General features: G+C 40.9%; 2 protein-coding genes across 3 annotated transcripts in view; one reads left to right on the forward strand and one right to left on the reverse strand.

The window, feature by feature from the left end:
• The first annotated feature begins 4011 nt into the window (after window positions 1-4011).
• HBP1 (HMG-box transcription factor 1) lies at window positions 4012-21530 on the forward strand. 2 transcript variants are annotated; one of them, XM_066182888.1, is made up of 11 exons: window positions 4012-4051; window positions 7956-8148; window positions 9286-9520; window positions 10415-10547; window positions 11295-11406; window positions 11524-11636; window positions 11972-12128; window positions 12695-12839; window positions 15125-15454; window positions 18736-18877; window positions 20424-21530. In XM_066182888.1, the coding sequence occupies exons 1-11, from the start codon at window positions 4037-4039 to the stop codon at window positions 20439-20441; spliced, it is 1593 nt and encodes a 530-aa protein (XP_066038985.1). In that variant the 5' UTR covers window positions 4012-4036; the 3' UTR covers window positions 20442-21530. The 2 variants fall into 2 exon arrangements, with proteins under 2 accessions (XP_066038985.1, XP_066038986.1); XM_066182889.1 differs by having other exon boundaries at window positions 4015-4051; window positions 7960-8148.
• A 148-nt stretch (window positions 21531-21678) lies between these two features.
• The window catches only part of COG5 (component of oligomeric golgi complex 5), a 175274-nt gene continuing 173323 nt past the window's right edge, over window positions 21679-23629 (reverse strand). Inside the window, exon 22 of the mRNA XM_066182886.1 lies at window positions 21679-22378. Coding sequence (XP_066038983.1) covers window positions 22264-22378 — 115 coding nt within the window. The 3' untranslated portion in view covers window positions 21679-22263. The remainder of the gene's footprint in view (window positions 22379-23629) is intronic.

The raw sequence follows: 23629 nt of genomic DNA on the forward strand, positions 1-23629 counted from the left end.
ATTCCAGTGCCCAGAAACACTCACTGGCATTTTAATTTACTAACCAGCATAGAGGAAACCTACAGTTCTTCTGTAATCTCTTCTTGACTCGTTGTTCTGCAAGCTTTGAGCTGGGATGGCAGAGGTTTTTATTTATCACTCTTCTGGTTTCTTTTGTGATATGGGAAGGCTTTATTTTTTTCCTAATACTATTGTCAATTTTAGTCTTGCTCTATCTTTATAGGTTAAAAATGTTTAGCTGAAAATGGAATCTGTGCCATAATGACAGGAAATAAATTTCTCATTGATTCCTGACCTGTCTTGGAGGGGAAAAAAAAAAATAATCCCTTCCCTGTTATTTATTCTATTTCTCCTCAATTTGAGTCACTGCAGGGGGCAACTGAAATTTCTCTTCTAGCTCTCAAGAGAAAACTTCTTTCCTGGGAGCAACAAGTTTTCTTTTCCTTTGCTCTTCCTTCCCAAGAGCATCTTCCAAGAGGAGATTGAGGACAGGAAGTGTGAAGGTGGGATGCCCTAAGGAACGAGGACAGAGCAGCCACCATTGCAGCTAGCCACAAATGGCCATTGGAAGAGAGAACGAGCACAAATAGCTTTAGGAGATACACAAGTCATTGTGTGAGGAGAAAAATGTGATTGAGGAGCAGAATGGCTGCAGAACCGAGGCTGCCATGTTGGGTAGGAGTAGATGCTGTGGTGAGCAGAGTTCTTCTGATGTCCGGGGGGACTATTTAGTTAATTACTGAGAGTGGATGTCTACATGCTGATGTGAAAGCTCCTGCAGCAGGATTAAAATAATGATATACAGTATTTTGGAGAGTCAGCAGTAACAGCTGTGTTATAAGGGCAGGACTGACTTAGGACAGGAGGGATTAAAAGTGGAGATAGGCACAAATCCAACATATATTTTACTAATACAACTTTGACTCAAATATTACTAATTTTAAAAATCTGTTTTGTAGCTTCTTAACTTTGTGACTTGGCAATTTAAAGAGGTAGATAGCTAAGATGCAAATTAATCAGTATTTTCTAATTATAGTCTCTCCTGTTTGTTTTGTGCTACTTTGTGCCACCTCTAATGTGACAATAACTCAAGACTAACAATTCCCAATCCCTCACTTTATTTTCTACCTCTTACAACAGCAGAAAGAACTGAATCAGCAAAGCTACCAAGAGTGCCTGTGTTACACAGTATTGATTCACTCTCTGAGCACCCATTCATTTGGGCATGGAGTAAGGCGAGGTAGGGTGTGTGGAGGGAGAGTAATGATATAATTAGAGACCAGGCATTCAGAGCAAGGAGAATGGCATCGACATAATCTTAATTCTGAAATTTTGATGATACATACTTGCCTTGGGCCAGTGGGGTTAGTGACTTGTGCTAGTTTTATGTGTCTTGCTGTCATCTACTGCATGGACTACCTGTCCCTTTACTTATTTTCCCTTACATCCTCACTGAGTAAATGTTAACTTACTGTATGCAAGGTAGATTTGAAAATAAGAAAGCTGTTACATGTCTCTTCTTAGAATTTCAAAACAATTCAGACATTCATCTTCACAAGATTTTAATCTCAGTCCTAGATAGGATTCATATTTTTGTGCTTTCTGGGTATGTCATAGATTCCAGTGTGATATCAAGGTTCTAATTCAGCAATGGTATTTACTTGTCTAGACCTGTGTCTGGAATCTGGGCCAGTGGATCTCAGAGGACTGGGCTTCATATCCAACACTCATGCATGAAGCTTTTGTAGAGAACTGTGAATCTTCACAGTAAATAGCTGTGAAGATATTTTATTTTGAGTCCAGAAAGTGCATAGCAGGGTGGAAATGTGCTCCATTAAAAGATTCATATCCTTTAGGCCAACAGACTTCTTCTGAAGGAAGATGGGACTTGAGACGGGATTTTATATCTTCTGTAGCTGCTTGATCTGGCCTCTGCCATTTCCATCTTCCACACTGTGGCAGAGGGAGCCTTCGGAAGAGCACATTGTGCGTTTTACCTTGCAAGGGCTGTACCACAGGCACAGAAGGCAGTTTGCAGAGTGGAGACATCTGCATGCCCAGGTCTTCTGCCCCACCTCAATCTGGTGGTGCAGGGTCGGCACTGAAACTCATTAAAAGCCCAAGAAGCTTAGATGTCTCTCCAAAGAGCCTAAAGGCTGTTTAGATATGTAATAGAGATCAAAAGAGAAGGGGAAGAAACACAGCCTTAAAATTTATTTTATTGTGGAGTGGTGTAAAAAAGATGGTTCCTGGTTTACCAGTTTTCTATTTATTAAAAGAATATATTTTACAGAGGGGATACCATGAAAGCTTTCTCATATAAAGATATATCAGTTATTTAGAAAAAAGGCTGAATAGTAAATATAGGGAAAATGTGAGCTTGTGGGATGTGGGGTAGACAGCTGATATTATAATAAGCTGTCTAGTCACTTAATATTTGAATCTCAGTATTACTTTTATTTTCCTCAAGGTATTTATTTAAATAACATTTTCAGATTGGGAAAATGATCCTTAGATGTCATTAAGCACAAGTTTGTTTGGTCATTAAGCAGAGCAGATTTTGAGTTAAATTCCACAGGACTGGCTTTTCTTACTTTCTCTTAAAGCTAAGCTCGCTTACAGAGAGTAATAGTTTCCAGTTCACACTGCAGAAGATACTGGGTGTTTTTCAGAGTAATGTTTGTCTTCAAACAGTGCCTACAGATGGCAATGACTTTACCAACAGGCCAACTATTACTTCGTGGAAAAGGAAGATCTCAAACTGATGTGCCAACGACATCTGCAGACTAAGTGCATTGTGATGCCAAGTACAATTATGGTATAATTTCCTTTTTTGCTTTTTGATTGTGTTACCTTTGTAGGCCTTGTAGGCTTGTGGGAACAGCAATCCAGCATTCCCTCTAGTGGCCACGAACCAAACAGGGAACCATTTCTGTTTAGCGCTTTTTTTCCCCTTTTTTTCTTTTTTTCATGTACAGCTATGTTAATATGCCTGAAAAGCAGAACTGTCACACATACCAATTCTGAAACAGGATTTAAGACATATTCTTATTTCTGAAATGACAACAGGATAAGGAAGAAGTGCATTTGCTGAAAAATCCCACCAGTTGCGAAGTATTCTAACTGTCCATCCGTTTCTAAAATATGTCTAGTTCTGAATTGTGCGTGTACTTGCTTTGTATCACATCATGCGTAGTAATTAATCTGTTTTGTGACAAACACGTCGTCTCCGGAGGAGTCTTTCATCTCTGATCTCGGGGAGTTACTGGGTAAGTGGGAAAATGTCTTAATAGTAATGTTTAAATAAAGCACAATGTTATTTTGGTAATAAATGTATGGGACTGTCTGGGAAACACTACTGGACTGTTAAAACCTGCATGGATTTATTTTCTCCTCCCCACCCCAGCTTGTATTTTGGGCCTAAGCTCCCATCAGTGTCTTTTCAATGAAAGAGGGGGAGGGACGAGGCCGGAGCAGAGGCCGAGTGCAGCTGCTGACTCACTCCCTGACCTTTAGCCCTCCTCTCTGCTCTCCGCGCCGCCGCGGTGACTCGGGCCCGGCGCGGGCCCGCTCCGCAGAGCGCTGCTGGGGGCAGCGGGGCGGGGGCAGCGGGGCGGGGGGCACGGGCGGCAGCGGCCGGGCTGGGTACACGTGTCCCGCGCCGCTTGTTTACTATCGCTGGGCCGCGCGGGGCATCCTGGGGGCTGTCGTCTTATCGCCGACCCGTGGGCAGCCGCGGCCGGCGGTGGCGACTACAGCTCCCAGAATGCTTCTGCATCCGCTGGCGGAGGCATCGGCCAATCGGAGCGCCGCATGGGGGTGATTGATGCGAGGCGCGGTGCAATCCGCTGTGCAGGAGAGTCAAAACATGCCCGCCCTCAGGGAGGAGTCCTGACAGGCAGGACAGAAAACCAATAGGAAGCGACTTCGAATTGAGCAACGTCGCCTCTAGCCACTCAGCGCCCGAGCAGCTCCTTTAGGGGGCGGGACCCACCAAAAGAACGGGGCGGGGGGGGCAGCCGAGGGGAGCTCGGTAATGGCGACGGGTTCGGTAAGTGCTACAAAGTTTCGAGCTGCCGCTTCTGGGGGCTGCGACGCTCCGGTGGGGGACGGGACGGGTCCGGGAGGTTAGAGAGGTGCGGTATCGGCGCAGGCCGAGCCGAGGAGGCCGCTGGGGTCCACTCTTTTGACGGCGACGGCAACTTCGGACATTGTTTACTGTGCGCTTTTCCTGACCGGCCCCGCGGAGCCACCACCGTCCCTCACCGCTTGGGTTGAAACTCACGGGGCGTGCCGGCCCTCTTTGGTCCCTTTCAAACCACAAAAACAAGCGGCATAGGGGGGGTGCCCCCCCCCCCCCCCTTGTTTTCCCCGGAGAGCGGCTGCCCGCCTCGGTCTGCCAGAGCGAGGGCGCTGTGCCCGCTGCAAGAGCCGCGGCTGTGCGGGACGGGGAGCGTTTGGGGCGTCCGTGGGTGCGGGTGAGCCCCGCGGGGGGAGCGGCGGCCGGGGCGCGGGGGGCCCCCCCGGGCCGCTGTTACGCAGTTCGAATGAATGGGGCCGAGCGCGCGTGCGCCATGCGGCCGCGGGTGTAAACAAGGTCACGTGACGGGCGGGGGGGCCGGGGGTGTCGGTGAGGGCTGCGGGGGGCTCCGCCCGCGGCCCCGCCGCCGCCGGGCCGCCCTGAACACCGGCCCCGGGCACACCGGCCCCGGGCACACCGGCCCCGGGCACACCGGCCCCGGGCACACCGGCCCCGGGCACACCGGCCCCGGGCACACCGGCCCCGGGCGGCTGGGGCAGCGCGGCCCGCCCTGCCTCAGCCAACAGGCCGCCCGGGCTTCGAAAACACGGTGAATCACGCTTTGCCTCGGCTGCGCGCTCTGGCACGGCCGGGGATGTGCAGCGAGGATTCCTGATCAAAGCAGCTGCGCCGGGAAAAGTCCCTGGTGTAGATCCAGTCTTGCCAGTATGTTGTGTTTTGCTTGGAGAAGCTGTTCTCCGAATTAAACTCCGTCCAGCTTATTGCTCAGGCGTAGACCTGGTCTGAAACTTCGTCAGTAGGTTGGGGGAAGAAAGGCAAATAGCAGAAGGAAAAAAACCACGGGAAGCATTTCCACCCAGGCATTCCTGCGTTGTGCGGTTTGGGTGGATGCTGCCCAGTTCCTGCTGAACCCCTTCTCAGCCACAGTGCATTTACTTTTCTCCCAATTTTTTTTTTTTTTTTTTTTTTGGTCCCTCAGAAATAGACTTGGATCAATTAATAAAGGCTTTGTTAGTAGTGCCATTTGGTTTAGCCCGACAACTTACTTTAAAGCACAAAATAATCATTTCATTTAGCCTCCAAAGACAGCTGTAGTAATTGCAGTCCTGTGAAGTATGGTTCTAGACAACATCTGACACGACAAATTTTCAACGTAAACTTGAATTTTAAAAGAACTTTACAAGCTAATTAATGACCAATCCCCTTCATGTTCAAACCATTGAAAGGCTGAGGAGAAGGGTGCGATGTCCACAGCAGACTTTAATCAAGCAGAATAAAATGTTGAAAAGTAAAGTTGGGTACTTTATTCATTTTTCTCTGTAATTCTCTCTAAATGTCTTTGTAATTTATTTGAGGATTTTTTTGCTTTTGTAAACAAATGGCTTTGGTTTAGAGAATTTCATGTGACAGGAATAATTCATTTTTCAAACAAGTATCTTTTTTGTCAGACTAGCATTTTGTATCTGTACCTTATCTCTGACCTTCAGTGTTGTGATACCAGGACACGTACTTTCAAGTCTTGGCATCTGGCAGGAAGGAAGGAGAAGGTAACATTCTAGAAATAAGTTTGCTTCTTCATTTTGGCAGGAAGATGGGAAAGGAACAGAGGAAAAAATAGAGGGGAAAAAACAAAAAAACAGGGCAGAAGGAGGGAAAGGAAAGACGTAGATAAGCCAGAAAAACAAGGAGTGGCTTTTCAGAGTTGATTAGTTGGAGATAATCTTCAAGGTCCTGACCTGTACTACTGAGATCTGGTTTTTCTGTTTAGAAATAACTGAGCAATCTGCTCTTGTGGTCTGTAACTGTACTGTCCCTCATGGGTGACGGGTATAAATTGTATGAAAGATGTTTTTGGAGGTAAAAATAATGTCACTGATAGTTTGAGTTGGATATTCTCATTTCTGTGACCTTTCTTCTCCTTCTTAAAATTGGAATAAGCTGATGTAGCTTTGTAGTATTGTCATTTGAGTAGAATCAACCATCTTTTTACATTTGGCATGCAAGTTTATATAAGTTTTGCATATATTTCAAAGATTAGGAGATCAGAAGCGTAGAAATTTTCCAGTCAAAACCCTCCTGGACATGATCTGTACAACCTGCTGTAGGTGAATCTACTTTAGCAGTGGAGGGGGCTGGACTAGATGACCTGCATAGGTCCCTTCCAACCCAGTCATTCTATGATATGAAAATATTATACTTTTTCCAGCTGTTGTTGGTATTTCTCTAATGTAGCTTACTTAGTGGACGTGCATATGGTAGACTTTTCAGGTTTTCTTTCTTACTAAGCTGTGTTTTCTGCTCTTTCGTGAGAGACTCATGATTATTTTTTCAAGGACACTTCATTAAAGTACAAGGTAATCGTGTTATGGTAGCTTTAATTCATCCTCATCTAAAAAAAAAAAGAAAAAAGTAGGTAACTAAATTACTGAAAATTGGATAACATTGTTTACCAGCTTTTAGAGACAGTGGTTGTGTAGAATAAGCACACAGTTCTCTGCTGAAGATGATTTAAAATAATGGATTTGGTATAAACCTTACATTACTAGAATTCAGGGAAATTAAACGGAAGTGAAATCTTCCAGGAGAGGCTTCTTTATCTTTCCATTTGCAACACAGTGAAGGATGTTAGGTTTGAGACTCTTCCTGGAGGCCAGAGATGGGAAGGGTAATGGAAAAGGTTTTTGCAGAGACACCAGTGCTGAAAGGGCAACTGGGGAAAATGTGGGTCTGATGCTAAATGGCAGAGGAGACCTGGTCTCACAAGGTTTAGGATGGCATTTTTCCTTTGATCTTTGTTTTCCAGGCCCGTTCCCAGATTCCTCAAGTCCCTGGGTGTAGCAACTTGCCCCTGAAAGAGCAAGACACTTTGTGTGTGGCAGAAGCGAATCAGCTGAGGGCTAGGCTGGTTCTGTGAGGCATCTATGCATGAGGCAGTGGGACCAGATGGGATCCCTCCAGGCCAGTGTCAGCTGTGGGTCACAGGATATTTTGGGTTTGAAGGGACCTTAAAGGTCATCTAGTTCCAAGCCCCCTGCCATGGGCAGGGACGTATTGTGAGGATGGTCTCCAAAAAGCAGTGGATTTGGTGGCAGGATGGCTCCCAATAACTGGATGAAAGAAAATGTCACACCAGGCTTCAAGGAGGAGGATGTGGGAAAACTACAGGCTGGGCAGCCTTAGCCTTCATGTATTTTATGGGGCAAATTCTCTTGGCAGCCATGTCCACCCTTTTTGTAAGGCAAGAAATTGTCTGGGAATAGCCAAGGCAGATTAGCCAAAATCAAATCTCGTCTGACCCATCTGATTGCCTTTTGTGATGGGCTGACTGGCTTAAGGTACCAAGTGAATGTTGTTTATCTTGGCTTGAGTGGTGGTTGAGGAGGTAACTTCAGCTGTGTAAGGAACAGCTTCTTTACAGCAAGAGTGGTTACTGGAACAGGGGAAGTGCCAGGGAGTCTCCATCCTTCCAGACACTAGAAACTCAAGTGACCAGGGCCCCAGGCAGCCTCTTGACTTCAGAGTGAGCTCTGTTTTCTGTAAGGATTGCACGAGATCATGTCTGGACACCCCTAAAATATGCTGTGATACTCGACAGACGAATGAGGATTTAGGGTCCTGGTAATGAAGTAGTGTATCAGATGCAACTTGAAACAGTTCACATGTATACAAATTTCTAACCTCTGTCTTTCTAAAGTCAGATTCTTTGGAGCATCCTAACATGGTGTGGGAAGTGAAGACAAATCAAATGCCTAATGCAGTTCAGAAACTCCTTCTGGTAGTGGACAAGAGAACTTCAGGGATGAATGAGTCACTGGAGTTGCTGAAGTGTAATGAAAACCTGCCCTCTTCTCCTGGATATGCATCCTGTGATGAGCACATGGAACTTGGTAAATAACATGATTTTTTTCAGAGGAAACTGAATTCTGAAGTTTGTTTCAGATTTCCTATACTGAAATTATTGGAAGCTGACTGAATGAAATTGCTGATTTTTAACTTGAGTAGGGCAGGGAATTGTGACATCTGAAGGTCTTACTTTGGAGTCACTTTTCCCTTTAACCCATTTCCAGTTCTGACACACTGGCCTGTTGACTCAAATGTGTTCTTGAACTCCGAGCCACAAATTTGTGCTTCTGATCCTCAGAGGAGCAGGGTTTTTTTTGGCATAAGAAAAACAAACAGAAAGCTCAAGAGCTCCTCCTAAAGGAAGATCACGTTGCTTTCGATCTGCTGCAAATAAAGATTCTGGGATAGAGGAACATTACTTCAGTTCTTACATATTGGAGAAAACCAGCATATACCTTAGAAAGTATTGAAATTAATATGAGGGTGAAATATTAATTTTGATTAATTAATATTAATATGAAATATCGACACATTTAATTGAAGGTATGAAGTGATTAAGAATAATGATAGTTACATTACAGCACATAGCACAGACTTCTCTTAACAAGCTGGGGTCTTTTCTGTTACTCTCTATGGGATAGGAAAGGTGTGTATTATTGATAAGAATTCAACCTACCAGACTATATACCCAGTTTTCATAATTTATTTAATCTGAGTTATTTAACTCTGGTTCCGTGGTGGAAACCTTTTACCTTGAATATATTTTGATGTTGAATTTTTTTAGTGTCATACCTTTAAGGACAGATTAATTTAGTTGTCTTTTGGGGAATGTTTCAGTATTTTAGTGAAGCATGTTGTTTTTGAATAATGCTGCAGTATAGTTCTGGGTAAACTGGTGAATCTAGTAAAAACTTTAAAATCAGAACTACATTTTTATCTAGTTAACTAATTTTTTCTTATATTTCGTGTGTGAATATATAATCAACTAGAGATGTTACTATTTCTGTGGCCATTTTTATGAATAGGGTTTGTGAAATGTTGGTAGTTGTGATATGAGAAAGAAAAATTACTTTATTGTGGGTTTGGTTTTTTTTCCCATCAGATTTTCAAGATTTGGTGTCAAATTGAGTAGACACCAAGGAATTGAGTATAATTGTAGTAACTTGTGCATTTGTTTGTAGATGATCTTCCTGAATTACAGGCTGTGCAGACAGATTCTACTCCACCTGCACTTTTTCAGCTTGGTGCTGACGTTTCACATCAGGAATGTTCAAGGCCCTCATGGAGCCAACATACCTCAAACAGCAATCCAGAAAATGCTTATTCTTCTGAGAATGGGGTCAACTGGTTGACAGAATTAGCAAATATAGCCACAAGTCCTCAGAGTCCATTGATGCAGTGCGCTTTTTATAACAGGTACTGACACTCATTTCGATTTTGAACTATAGAGATTTATAATCCTGTTTCCAAAATACTTCCTTCACTCTTTACAGCCTCTGGTTTTGAACTGGAGCCATATATTTTTGTCTTCTTATTTGTTCTGTGAAAGCATGCACAGAACTCATCTCAGTGCCTGGTGCGAAAGCTGCTTAGTTTCCAGCCGTGAATGACATAGGCTGATATAAAGACATTGCCTATCCACAGCAGGCTCAGAAATTATGGACATTTACCTCATGTGAAGCAGCAGATAAAAACTCAGAGGAATTTCTTACATTAAACTCTTAAAGCTTTCTAGTGCACAGACTTCAGATTTTTAGTTTTTTTAAACAGCTAGTTGGAAATCTCATGCAATGTGTATTTTAGTGATAACTGTCTCAGGTTGGTGCTCTGTAAATTCTGTAAGGTTGTGAGCAGCAAGCACAAGTGGGATCTTGGAAATTTCTGGGCTTCACTTTTTATTGTTCAGCTTTTCTTAGGTTTATAATCAGAAAACTCAATACTGTTAATAGTAATGCAGTTGAGATTTAATAGTTTGGACAGAGCAGATGTCTTTATATTCTCTTAAGAGCAGTGTATGTGCTTCAAGATATTCATAAAAACTTCAGCACTGTGCTAAGGAGGTGCTACAGTGGAAGTAATACTGTCATCTGGGTGCTATACAGAACCTATGCAGGAGTTATGCTAAGCGTTCTCTTTGCCTGAGCTTGTGTCCTTTAATCATCCTGCTGGAATACTGGTGTGTGGGAGGTTTGTTTGGTGTTCAGCTCATGCAAATGGAAATATTTGCAATAAAAGCATTTTAGAGTAATGGCAGCAAAGTCTCATGTTGTCTTAATCTGAGATATTTTAAAATACATGTTTCTGTTGTAGATCATCTCCTGTTCGCATAATAGCAACAAGCAAAAGTTTACATTCCTATGCACGTCCTCCACCAGGATCTTCAAATAGTGATCCTAACTTCTCCAAGAATGATGTGGATGAAGCACCAGTCAGACATGAAAGGGTGAGTTGTTCTGAAACATTTTCAAATAAACATGTGTGAGTAATGGGTTAAGTTTTTTAACAAGGGCAACTAGTTTAAAAAAAATCTGTTTAGTGTTCATACTCTTGCTATTTAAGCTAGATTTTCTGTTACTTTTCTTTTCACCACACAGGGTAGGCTCGTAGTGCTACTGCGTATTTTTTGTGATGAGATCACTTTCTAAGAAAGTTCTGGTTTTATTGTGATTACTTCTATAAAGCGAGCTTTAAAAAACTATTTTGTTTGATGCCTCAAAAGAGAATATGGATCCCTCTCCTTTGAGATGCACAAAACCTGTCAGTCCTGTGTCTCTTTTTCCCATATATTAATTTGCATCTGAAATTTGCCTGTTAACAACAGTGATGTTTTTCTAATGATTTATCTACAACTGCCTTGAGCCATAGAGTAATTTAAATGACTCTGTAGATGACCAAGGACTGATGAGGTGTAAAATGCCTATACATGAGCATAAGGTAATCCTTAGGGATGAAATGAATCTCAGAGAATGAAACCCAGAAATGTCAGGATGCATCTCAGAAAAGCAGTTGAAAATGATCGATTCACATTTACTGCATCCCTTTAATCTCTGTCTTCATGTTACATTCCTTTTAGTATTTAAGGCAAACTGATGCCACAAGTGCAAATTAGAGACTGTCTTAAGACATGTAAGACCAGCCCTAAAATACTCTGCAGTAAAATAGCAACGCCATTTTGCTTTTTTTTTAATAGGCAAATAGTGAATCAGAATCTGGCATTTTCTGCATGTCATCACTTTCAGATGATGATGATTTAGGATGGTGCCATTCCTGGCCCTCAACTGTCTGGCATTGTTTTCTAAAAGGTAAAATAACATGTGTCATCAAATAAGTATTTGTTTTATCTAGTTCTCTTTTTTTCTTGTAACACAGACTTTTTTACCTAACGCTAACGCTCTTTCTTCCTTGAAAAAATCTGTTAGGCTCTCGTTTGTGCTTTCATAAAGGACACAATAAAGAATGGCAGGATGTTGAAGAGTTTGCAAGATCTGAAAGCTGTGGAAAAGAGGAAAATCTCCCAGCCAGTCCTTACAAGGTAGCCATTATTTCTAATAAATTGACTGCAATACCAGTAGCAAATACTTAGTTTCTTATGTTACCCCTGTGCCTTTAATTACTGTCTCAGGAGAACAGGTTGACACTAATGTTGTTTAGAGCTGATCACTGTGCTGTTTGTGTATCTCACGGAAAAGCACTTGAACTGAATTAATTTAGGTGTGTTTTGAATGTTATGTCATCTTTAGTAATTTCCAGTAAGATAGAAATGCAAATTAGAATACTGTTATTTTTTAATACAATGTGTGATGATGAGTATACACAGGTATATGCTTTTCTTGGGGAAAATTTTTTGAACAGTATGTGTGTTAACAGGACTATGGTTCCAATGGTTTGAAGTTGATTTCTCATGAAGAAAGCATTTCCTGTGGTGAGTCAGTGCTGAAGCTGACTTTTGATCCTGGCACAGTGGAGGATGGCTTGCTTACTGTAGAATGCAGACTCGATCATCCATTTTATGTTAAAAATAAAGGTATGAAATACCTCAAGTACACTTGGTTGCATATTAAAATATTTTCAGAAAGTGATTGCAGATTTTGTTGGCATCCCATACTGTTCAAGAAAGGGATAAAAGTTGTAGTGTAGAAACAATTTACTGTCTTTGTAAAGAAATCTGGAATATGAACAAACAAAAAAAAACCTGTAAAGCCATAAAGCTCCAGGAAGACAGCCTATCTCTTAAGGAAAGATTTCATTGAGTATATCAATGGAGCTCAGAAAAGCAGAAGAACTGGGGTGGGGGGAGACAGGAAAACTGCAAATAAGGGAGACTCTTCTCACTTGCTAAAAATGGAACTTCTGATGGTAAAAGTCTTCAGGTTTTGATTCCTTTTTTGCTAGAATGAAATTTTATTTGAGATAAGAATAAACTGCAGTAGGAATTCCCTAAGTAAGAGTTTCTGATTTTTCTTTAGGGTGAAAGAAACTATATTAGAACATTTTTATAAAATTATGTAATTACAGGATATAGGATTGCTCCAATGAAGAACTGGAGAGATTGTCTGGCCGTTTGTCTAATTTAACTCTTTGCCACTTCAGGTTGGTCATCTTTTTATCCAAGCTTGACTGTGGTACAGCATGGCATTCCATGCTGTGAAATGCATCTTGGAGATCTGTGTCTACCTCCTGGACACCCTGATGCCATTAACTTTGATGATTCAGGTGTTTTTGATACATTTAAAAGGTAATTTTTGGATAAAGTGGCCTCAGTGGTTCTTGTATTTAATGAGTAGGCACCTTAAGTCTGGAAGAATTTGAAGCATTATACTGAGAAAAGAGAGTAGTTTTGGTAATACAAGATAAATGATAGGGAAAAAGGAATACTCAGTACTAGGAAAGATGTGTAATTATGTGTTCTGCTAAAACTGCAAAGTAGTGCCTTAGAGTGAAATAACTTTTTAGCCTATTTTATGATCATTTAAGGCAGATTAGATAAAGCATTAAAATATACATATATAGTCTTTATAAATTCTCCAGGTAAAGTGGATTATGTTTGAAAAACCTAGTATGATTTTCTGACAATATATGTCTGCCAGCTGTTATCTCATGCTTCATGTGCAACAGTATGTCTGAATTATCTGAGGAGTTTCTTAGTGGTAAATGAATGTGGCAATGGCTTTAAAATACAGTATTTTCATAATTAGTTCTTATTATTTTTGTGTATTCTGTTTTTTGGCATTCTTTTATATTAGATCAAACTTACCTAACTTCAGAGTTTGATTCACTTTGGGGTCTCCCTGAGCTAGAAATTCAACCAGATAACCTTCAGAGGTCCTGTTCAACATAAATTACTCTGAGAATCTAAAGAAATAGTAAAGATTTTTCCATACTGTTTTGAGATTTGAGATGGTTTAGTAAAATCCATCTTTTCCTATGATGTTAGTGCCTTTTTAGCATCTGTTTTTAATCCAGTTGCACTTTGCTTTTTTAAAACAGAAAAAAGGGAATTTAAGACGCTCTTTGCAGTTCAAGCCCTGGGAGCTCTTGCATTTCAGTCTGGTATAGAGCAAGTTCAGATTGCTTAGCTTCACTCATTTGCTGTCTGGGTGTTTTTCTTAACTCCTATTCTGAACTGTATATGGAGAGAGCTGTTAGAATCGTAGTAGCTACATCTCACTGAAAAATTTGGATTTCTGGCTCTTTACTGATTTGCAGCCCAGCTGAATACTGCCTTGTACTTCAAATTCCTTGTCTTTCTGGGCAGAAGGGAGTGACTGAAAAAGGAGCATGCAACAGCTGCAGCTGTGATAACAGGACAGAAGAATTAAAAACAAAATTCTGTTTCTGTGTTATGGGAAGGAGATTAGGAATAGGAAGGGTGCTGGCCTGTTGTAGAACAGAGAGGTCCTTTCTCCTTATCTTGTGATAGCCTGCAAAATGATCAGCATTGTTCCTTCTTTGCTGCTTTGTACTTTCCTGAGGGATGGTGGAGGCCACTTGCTGGGCTCCACTCTTCTTCGTGGTTCTGTTCCACGAGAGGAGCTGCCTTTGCAGATGGGGGCTGGAGTGCCACATACAGTATTTCGTTGCTAGGAGTTAGATCTACTTGGTGCTTGCAAAAAAGCTCTTCAAAACCCTTATTTTGGCCATAAATCATGCAACTATAGCCACATTGAGCAGTAGGTAGGGGGAGCCTTAGCATAGATATGTTCTTTGTTTATCTTGTGGTGGTAACTTAGTGGTTTAGATTTGATTGAGTAGCCCCTTTCCAAGAGTGTTTTTCCCACCTGGAGATGGTAACAGATAGCCTGTGGAGTCAAACTACTTCTTTATTGACTAGAGGTAAATTGCAGTTGTTGATCAGCTAAAAATTACAAAAGTTTGTTGGATTTGGAGGTCTGGATTTTATGGAAACCTGAGCTGTTCAGGTACCATGAGGAGGAATGTCACGCTTTTGTCACTAGGGGGCAGGCGTTTGTCAGCACAGCATCCAATAGTGCGACATCACGGTGCTCTGAGCAGGGTTTTAACCTCACTGGAAGGTAAAATAGGATGTATTCAACTGCCTAGAGAAGTTATTTTTACAGTAGTGAATATAATATAATGATTTTAATATAGTGGTTTCATATTTGCTGTTAGTATATATTTGCAAGTGAACTCATTGCATTTTTTTCCCCTTCTCTACTTGTCATTCACTGATGAGGTTTCATTTATGGTAAGGACAGAAGCAGAAAGAAAAGGTGTGTTTAAAAAGAGAATGAAGTTTGAAGACATTGTAGAGTTAATTGATACATAGCTGAGGAAAGTTCTCAGCAGAACATGTAAAGTTGCAGTCTTCATCACATGGAAGAAAATACTGACTTACCTGCCAAAGTCTTGTAGTTTTTTTTCACACTGACATCCACATCAAGTACAAATCCTTACGTCACACAAAAGAGGGGAAAATACTAGAAATGTAGTAAAATTGAAGAGTGAACAGATATTTAGGGATTTTACATGGTGGCTTTACAATCTGTGTTTTCCCTGCAGTTACGATTTCACCCCGATGGACTCCTCTGCAGTGTATGTGCTCAGCAGCATGGCTCGCCAGCGTCGCGCTTCGCTGTCCTGTGGGGGATCAAACAATCAAGATGCTGAGAGATCAGAATGCAGTAGTAAAAACTGTGCGTCTGTTGCATCGTCACATCTTTCCTCCAATCCTTTGTACAGCAAAGCTGGCAAAAGCCACAGCTCAGGGACTGCAAGTACTGTGAGTGCCACTTCTCCAAACAAGTGCAAAAGACCAATGAATGCCTTCATGCTTTTTGCCAAAAAATACAGAGTTGAATACACTCAGATGTATCCAGGGAAAGACAACAGGTAATGATACAAACTGTAGTTTGGATGTTACTGGTGAGTTAGAAGAATATTTGTGTCCCACTTTTAGATGTAAATAGCCTAAATTTTGCATTTCAAATAAAATGCGTGTATTATTTTAGGAGTAAGTTTTGAAAGATGTTAATGAAAAGGGTGGACTGTGAATATTTACAGTACTCAGTGAACTCAATACAAACCATTTCTGGCAAACTTCCCTTCTGAAAAAACATTGGGTTAAAGCAACTGATACATGTATATGTGTGCACTGGCAGAAGCACAAATACAGAACCGTCACTGTTGACAGTGATGAGGTGCTCTGGTCATGTGCTGTAATGGAAAAAAGGGAATTTCTGGTTCTTCTAATTAAGTCTTGACATATTATTGCAAATTGATCATGAAGTTACAAGCATTTATTTCCAGTCTGTATATCCTATTGAAGAGTGGAGTACTGATAAGTTAGGATATCTCAAAGATCATAATCCAGACAGCACACTGCCAAATTCTGCTTGCCCTAAAGGCATTCAACAATCTGTTAAAACTTGCAGGAAGGGTTTCCTGCATGAAGAATGCAGAATTCCATGACTGTGTTTGGGGGACGGGTCTTGGTTAGTTCATTCTTTATCTCTAGCACATTTGCTTTTAAACATTTTTTAATTAAGATTTCCATTACATATGTTTTAAGGAATATTTGGTGCTAATTGTGCATATGTAAATAGAAACCAAAACACATGAACATGGACTGATATTGCAAGCAGATTTTTTACTGTATGTAATTTTATACAAATTGTCACTGTAAAAATTGCACTGTGACATAAAAATTCTAGAACTAAATTGGTAAAAATTAAAGTTGGCAGGGCTTTGAAAGGGGTTTTACTATTTTATAATGTTCTAATAAGGAGGCTGTATCTGGTGCTGAAATATAAAATCCTGCCAGACAAATCCCAGCCAGTATTGTGTGTCCTGACAATGATGTTGTGTAATGTTTATAGTAAGTTCAGTGAAGCAGATCTGCTGCCTTCACACTCATTGCAACTATCAATGAGAAACGGAGCCAGGAATGTCAGCCAGGAAAAGTTTATGATGGTTATATATTTAGTTGAAAATGCTGATTTCAAATGGATGCAGTGAACTGGAGCTGTGGCTGCATGGATGTGAAAATGAATTGAGTATTTTGGTGAGCAAGCAGGACAGTGAGCAGGTTTACCTTGAAGGAAAGAGATGACAAAGTTACAAGTGCGGTTCAAAACGCACTGCTCACTGTCCTGCTTGGAAGGCAGTGCATTTGGGTGCAGTTCCATGGCAGCCAAAAAACATGGGATGGCAGAAATAGCATTACTGATAATTGATACAGGCATTCAGCTACTGTCACTCAAGTGTTGCTGAGGGATTCGTTAATTTAGCTGCTGGGAGGCAACTCTCATGTTTTTGAAATGTAAGTTTGTGTTATTTTCAGATTACTGTGTAGATCTTACAACATAGTAGCCACTTCTGTACAGTGGAATTCTCATGTTTGCTGCTGTTATTTCCTAAAGGGAGTATGAAAGTACAGAACTTGAGGTATTCTGAGTTAAATGGTCTTTTCTGAGACAAAGCAGCCCAAGGCATGTCAGCAAGACAGTGAGCTTGTAAACATTCAAAGCACAAGCCAGGAGTCACACCATACCTAATGGGCTGCAAGATCATGTTTGAAAAACTGATGTTAGAGCTACATTTATTTTCTAGATACCCTTCACTGTAACACTGTAAGTGTAGTTGAACTTGGTTGTGTGTTCACAAATTCTTTGAGCAGTGGGCCTTCTAGAGATGAAGGAGATCATATTTTTGTTTAAAAGATTTCATGGTGTATTTTTACTTGGGAAGGCAATGGCTTTTGCAGCAGACCTGCTTTCTTTGGGTCACCATGTTCTTTCCTGAGGGTGTGAGTGATCCAGTACAAGCTGGTGACCCAGAGGACACAGGTTTCTGGTGATATGCCTCTGGATACTGTCAGAAAGATGAAAAATCTGCTAATTAAAACTGGGTATGTTTGCTCCTGATGACAGAGAAAGATACTAGTTCTCAGTTTGGATAGCAAAACAGAAATCCCACTGCCAAAGAGACAGGCAAATGGGTTCGATGGTGATGGGGTGTGGTGTTCCCTGGAGGAGTTTGACTCAGGAGTCACCAGAGCACGTGGCAGTGCAGGCTTCAGGGCCCTCTGGGCACTTTGGGGTGTGGTCCCTGAGTGCTCTGCAGCTCAGGGAAACCTGAACAGCACCACACGGCCTTGCAGAAGTCACATCCATTTCTTTGCTGTGGTGCAGAACAGCCTTCAGAATTGCTCTGTGTGCCATGGTATGGAAATAGTTGATGACACTCTAATTGTCTTGATTTGGTTTGAATATCTTCACTGCCAGCAAGGAACTTTATTAACAGGAGAAAAAAAAGGACTTAGTTGTGTCCACCTTTTTCTTAGAGCCAGTCAAAACTCTCATTGCTGTAATCTGAAGCCAAAGTCTACAAACCTCTTGGTAGCTTTAAAAATCATTGATAAAAGAGCTGTTGTTTAGAGATTTTCATTCAGCTAAAAGACGGAGTTAAAGCTTTAATGGGATATTGATCCAACATTTGGGAGTGGGGTTAAGCAATATGGCAGGATAGTACAGGGAAATGTTGTCAAAAGACCTAGAGTTTTTAAGGAAAGGAATTAATTCAGCTTCTGGAAATGGTGAGAGATGTGTTAGAACAAATGGTTCCATTTGCACAGGAATGGGAACTTACCAGTATGTTCCACCCAGGATGGATTAAAGGCAGAGGAAGCTACAGATATTGATTAACTAGACATGGAGACTTGCAGTTAATCAAATATTTGGCTGAGGTCATATTCAGTTCACTGCTCTAATTATTAGAGAACATATTTTCAGCAAATCTGTCATACGATTTTCTAGTATGAAAGTAGAGCAAAACAAATGTGAGTTACCATTTGGTGGTGGTTTTTGTAACATCTCTATTTTGCTGGTTTATGCCAGCTGCTGTATGTACACCCTTTGAAATGTTAAAATGTGCGCTGACCCATGCTCAGCTAGCACAGAAGTCTCAGCTGTTTAACTATTAAAAAAACTGTGAGAAGATAATCACAAATATGATTACTAAGAATTTTAAGATACAGATGATTTCTCCTTGTATGTTAATTCCACATTTAGCTCACATCGTTTTTAAAGTGCTCAGATTAAAAAAAAAAAAAAAAGAAAATCCTGGTATTTCTTAGCACGGTCCTGACTGTACTGTAAACATTTATCTTGCAGAGCCATAAGTGTGATACTTGGCGACAGGTGGAAGAAAATGAAAAATGAGGAAAGAAGGATGTACACACTAGAAGCCAAGGCCTTGGCAGAGGAGCAGAAGCGTTTAAATCCCGACTGTTGGAAAAGAAAACGAACAAATTCTGTATGTTTGTGCAGCAGTCTTTTTCATTATGCTGTTACATATGTGTTCAGATGGGTGGCTACAGTGTGGTTTGTTCAGAATAAGCTGCTTTCTTAGTAGCCGAAACCTTCATTTACTCCCTGTGTTGTGTAACCTGCTTTTGGCAGTTTGGCAGGAGACAGATCAGGAGAGGGTCTGTGTGAATATTTTATGAGAGTTCTGTGGATTCTGTTGTACTGAAAGTTAGTGTGCTTGTGAAATGCAGAGGAAGGGCATGTGGTCTTTTGCTTTGAAGTGAGTTCATAAGGTTGTACCTAAACTTTTTTATCTTCCGTAAAAGCTTTTTCTCTACCTTTTTCTAGTTTTCTTATTGATAATTTATATCAGCATATATGAAGATATTGAAGGAGCAAAGTAATTTTTCCCCGTGAATCCATTTATTACTCTGCTCAGCTGTTAAATACAGTAGATAACACTACTTCTGTAGGAAAAGAAATTGTTTTCCACTTTGTAGAAAGCCATCAATCTAAGAGTCTGCAGCAATGTATTAGTAGGTAGTTACATGTATTAAGAAATTAATTATTCAGCTTTAAAGCTGAAATATCATGTAAAGCAAACATCAGAAAAAAAGAGTTTCTGCTTGTTCAGCTGGTAGAGTGGAAGGAAAGATCCACTGAGGTGCACAGAGTGCCTGACAAGTTCTTCCATTTTATGGCTGGGTAGGAGCTTGAAGGGTGGTGTGGACTTCATCTACATGGTTGGTGAAACCATCGGTCCATGTGGTGTAAGATTTCATCCTCACGTTACCCCCTTTCCTTTGATGTGTAAATGAGGCTTCTTTCTCAAGAGCATATGCAAGTGTTGCCTTAAGACTGAATAAGAAATTCTCCAACACTGAGTTGCTTCTTTCTGCTGCACATACTTTGTGCAGTTTCCAGTCCCTTGTTGCAGAAGGTTCTACCAAATCCCAGCTGCTAGGAACAAGCTGTTTTTCTGTTCACTGCATTCTATTTTAATCAACAGTGACAGCTTCTGTTACATTTCCTTGTGGGTTTAGTTAAAATAATATTATTTATTTATTCTGCTCTTACACTACTGCAGTTTTGAGCTTTGGATGGTGAGATCACAGGCTCACCTGTGAGCCTCAAGCAACTTAGAGGCGTATTTGTGTGTAGCTGGGTAGTGATGGGTTTGCCTCAGTAAGGCTTTCTTGCCCTGCCTGGTAGTAGGATTTTCCTTGTCCCTACAGTCTTCAGGCCAAGAGAACAGGATCTGTAGAACCCATCACCTCAGTGTTACAGTGGGAAATACCCTTTATAATTGTTCTAGTTCAGTGAACTGAACTGTTAGCAGTCTGGTAACCTTAGTCAGTAATGACAGTGGGCTCCAGGCTGTGACAGAGAAGTTGTGATGGTCTTTTGATGATCAAGGAATACAACCGTCTGGTTTGGCCTTTTTATTTTCGTCTGAGTAACTGACCAATGATTAGAAATACTTGTGGCTTTGAAAACAGGTGTTGTGCCCTTTGCTTGCTAATTGCTAACCTGGTTTTCTCTTCTCTTCTCAGGGCTCACAACAGCATTAAGCCAGAATTTTCCTGTTAACTCTGTATTTACAAAATGGCTGTTGCTTGATGGCGAGAAGATGCAAGATCAAGGTCTTACTATTTGTTGTGACTATGTGTGACCATAAAATACCGGCACCATCATGGAAATGATCTGAGTGCAGATTTGCTTTTTACAATAGAACATTAAGTAAGCTAAAAACTATCAGCATTTTAAACCAAATTGCCTTATTTTTCTTCCAAACTTTATTATGTATCAGGTAATATAGGCTTGAAAATGGATATCCTGTGGTGCTAAAGTACTTTAGAAAGAGGTGAAGGAGATATGTATAAATGTTTATTTTTAAAAGAAAATGTACAAAAAGGGGAATTTTAAAATATGTAACAGCTGTTTATATACATTGATTCTTATTGCTAATTAATATGTATTGCACAACTGTATTATTAATTGCAATTCTGGGGCCTGGGATTTTCTGAAATGGCAAAGTGTATTATCAGCTTCCAGCTTCCCAGCCTGCCCTGCTGCCAGCAAGTTATCAGAATGTGTGGGAATGGAGGGTGTGGTGTGATGTAGCAAGGGAGCTGCTGCTTGGGATGCCACTAAGAAACCTTGTATCCACAAGGAAGATATTTTTGCATCAGCTGGCACTAGTGAGAGCTGTCATTTTGTGGTGGAAACAATGGCCTGGGACAGGATGAAACGAATAAATAGCGTTATCTCAAGAAAAGTGGTGCTGTTGATATCATCACCATCATAGTTATAACTCTGTGTTTTGTCTTTGCCACATATTCTACAATATTATATTTTGCCATAAGACATCTTTATGGTGGGGGCAAACTTTGCACTTAACTACATGTGCAACACTTGCACTTTACTTTTTTTTCTCCTCCAACTGTCTAAAATTAGAGCAGCTGCGTTAGGATTACAATTGCTTCTGCTGTGAGCATTTACAATCATGGCTTTTCCTGTACTAAACAGCTGTGCGTTGGGTTTTTTTTTAAGAATCACAACTGTAAATTTCAGTTTATGACACGTCTACATGATGTTGCCCCTAAGATTTTTGCACACTATATTCTTGTATATTATTTCAAATAAATTCATTAAAATTTGGTGTTGTGTGTTTTATAAAATGAAGAAGACTAATCACAAAGTCAGCCCTGCAGCAGTGAGCACGTTCTGCGTGAACCCATCCAAAGTATATTTTAATGCTTTGCCATTAAGAAGCTAGTGAAGAATTTCAAATACTATTTTCAGGACTGGATAGTTAATGTTCTTTATTACAGTTTAAGCAAAAAGAGTTGAAATCAATATAAATTATTTCTAAGCAAATAGCAGTGCAATAGAGAAGCATTTAGGTTAGTTATAAATATTTTTCCTTGTGTTAAAATTAGTAATTTTTAGATGGAAACTGATGATTCAAACGTTTCAAAAGTACAATTTTCTGAATACGGCTAAAATGTATTCAACTTTTTAAAACTCTACTTGTAGGAAAAGAGCTGCTTCCTTATTTGAGATATTCAGCAATTACACTGTAATATTTGAGTTCTAATTTTATGCTTTTCTAAATTCAAAAGGAATGCTTAAGAATGTTTCAATTAGATGTAGACTTACAGCACATAGAAGTTGTACAATTTCCTTATAATATTTCTGTATAAGTAAGTTCCTGTAATGTGAACATAAAGCAAGAAGACAGAAGTTTCAGACATGAAGTAGGTAAACGTTTCATTGTCACGCTGATGTACTTGGGGATAATTTACATGAACAGTGAATACAAATGTGGCACCAAAGCCCCCAGCTATGTTACCGTCCATTCCCTGGTGGGAGAGCATTGTCCAGGTGTGTTCACTGAAGGGTTGACATGGCTTTCTGCAGCAGCTGAACCATTATGGGATAGACTGGTGCAAACTCTTTTCCCTCTCGTGTTCTCACTGATTGAACATAAGCTTCCAGTGCACCACTAAAAAAAAAAAAAGAAAAAAAAAAGTAAAGTAGCTAAAGCAATTAAGTACTGTAAATTCAGGCTCTGCAACAGAAATTAATTGCCTTCTTCCCTCCTGCAGAATTTTCCTCGGATGGTTCCTACTTGTCTGTGGAAGGAAGTGAGCAAGGAAGGTCTTGCAAAGCTCTTTATAATTGTTCCTTGATCTTTATCTCCTTTCTTGCATGTTTGAGGAGCAAACAAGTTAACATTTAAATAAGCAGCAGCATGTTGCAGATGGCTTGAAATGACAGCTCTGACGCACAGACTCGGGCTCAGTGCTGCACTGGTAACCTTTAGAAAGGGAGAGAATAATCTCCAGCTGCTGCAGACACTGAGACTGCAACTTGAGCATGAAAAGTGGGGCACTGGTGAGCACCCGCCGTGCCCTGAGGTGATTCCTGGCACAGCCTTCTGAACTCCCACTGTCCATCCTTGGAAACACTGCATTAATCCCAGACAGGGCTTGGCCAAGGCACGGCCTGGCTCTCTTACACATTGTCACAGGATGTCACATGTAGAGTCATCATGTGTGAACTGCACAAATAAAACATTGCGAAGCTAAAAGGGGCAACTGTGGCCTTACAACACAGGGTCACCTTTCAGCCAACATTCTAATACACAGTATTGTTGAGTGACAGCATATTTGTAAAGGAAACACCCTAAGTGCTCATCTGTTGAGATTCCAACTTACTAATTCATTAAGTAGGCCAAGCTAGTGTTGCCACACTTAAATATAGCTTTGGATTTAATTTTCTTCTCCTTTTCTGCTTCCATTTCTTCATGGAACTCATAAAATCATCTTGGAGTTTCCTTCTAAATTTCACTTACATTTGTGCTATTTACAGCAAAACTGTGACATTAAGAAAATGCACAAACAAACAACAGACCCCATTTTAAGTGAAGACTAATACAGCTCCTGGTATGTGGCCGTTCCATTTCTAATAGAGACTGTCACCACAGCCCTTCCAGCACTGTGCAGGCACCGGCCCACAGGGCAGCCGGGTCCTGCCATGAATGCGGTCACTGAGCATGGTGGTTCTGGGTTTTGTCTCATGCATTCCTTTCTGGGAGTGCAGGATGCACCAGCACAGCTGCTCTGCCAGCAACGGAGCCCGCTGGCTTTTAGTGACATGGCAGGAACATTCCCAGTCTCCCTGGGAGAGGGCAGATGGCTGTTGAACACATCTGGTGAAGGGGTGGGGGGCACCGGGGTCAAGGGAGATGGTA

This window comes from Chamaea fasciata, unplaced genomic scaffold, assembly GCF_029207755.1.
Source record: "Chamaea fasciata isolate MVZ Bird 193981 ecotype frontalis unplaced genomic scaffold, bChaFas1.0.hap1 SCAF_5, whole genome shotgun sequence".
NCBI classification, from domain to species: Eukaryota; Metazoa; Chordata; class Aves; order Passeriformes; family Sylviidae; genus Chamaea; species Chamaea fasciata.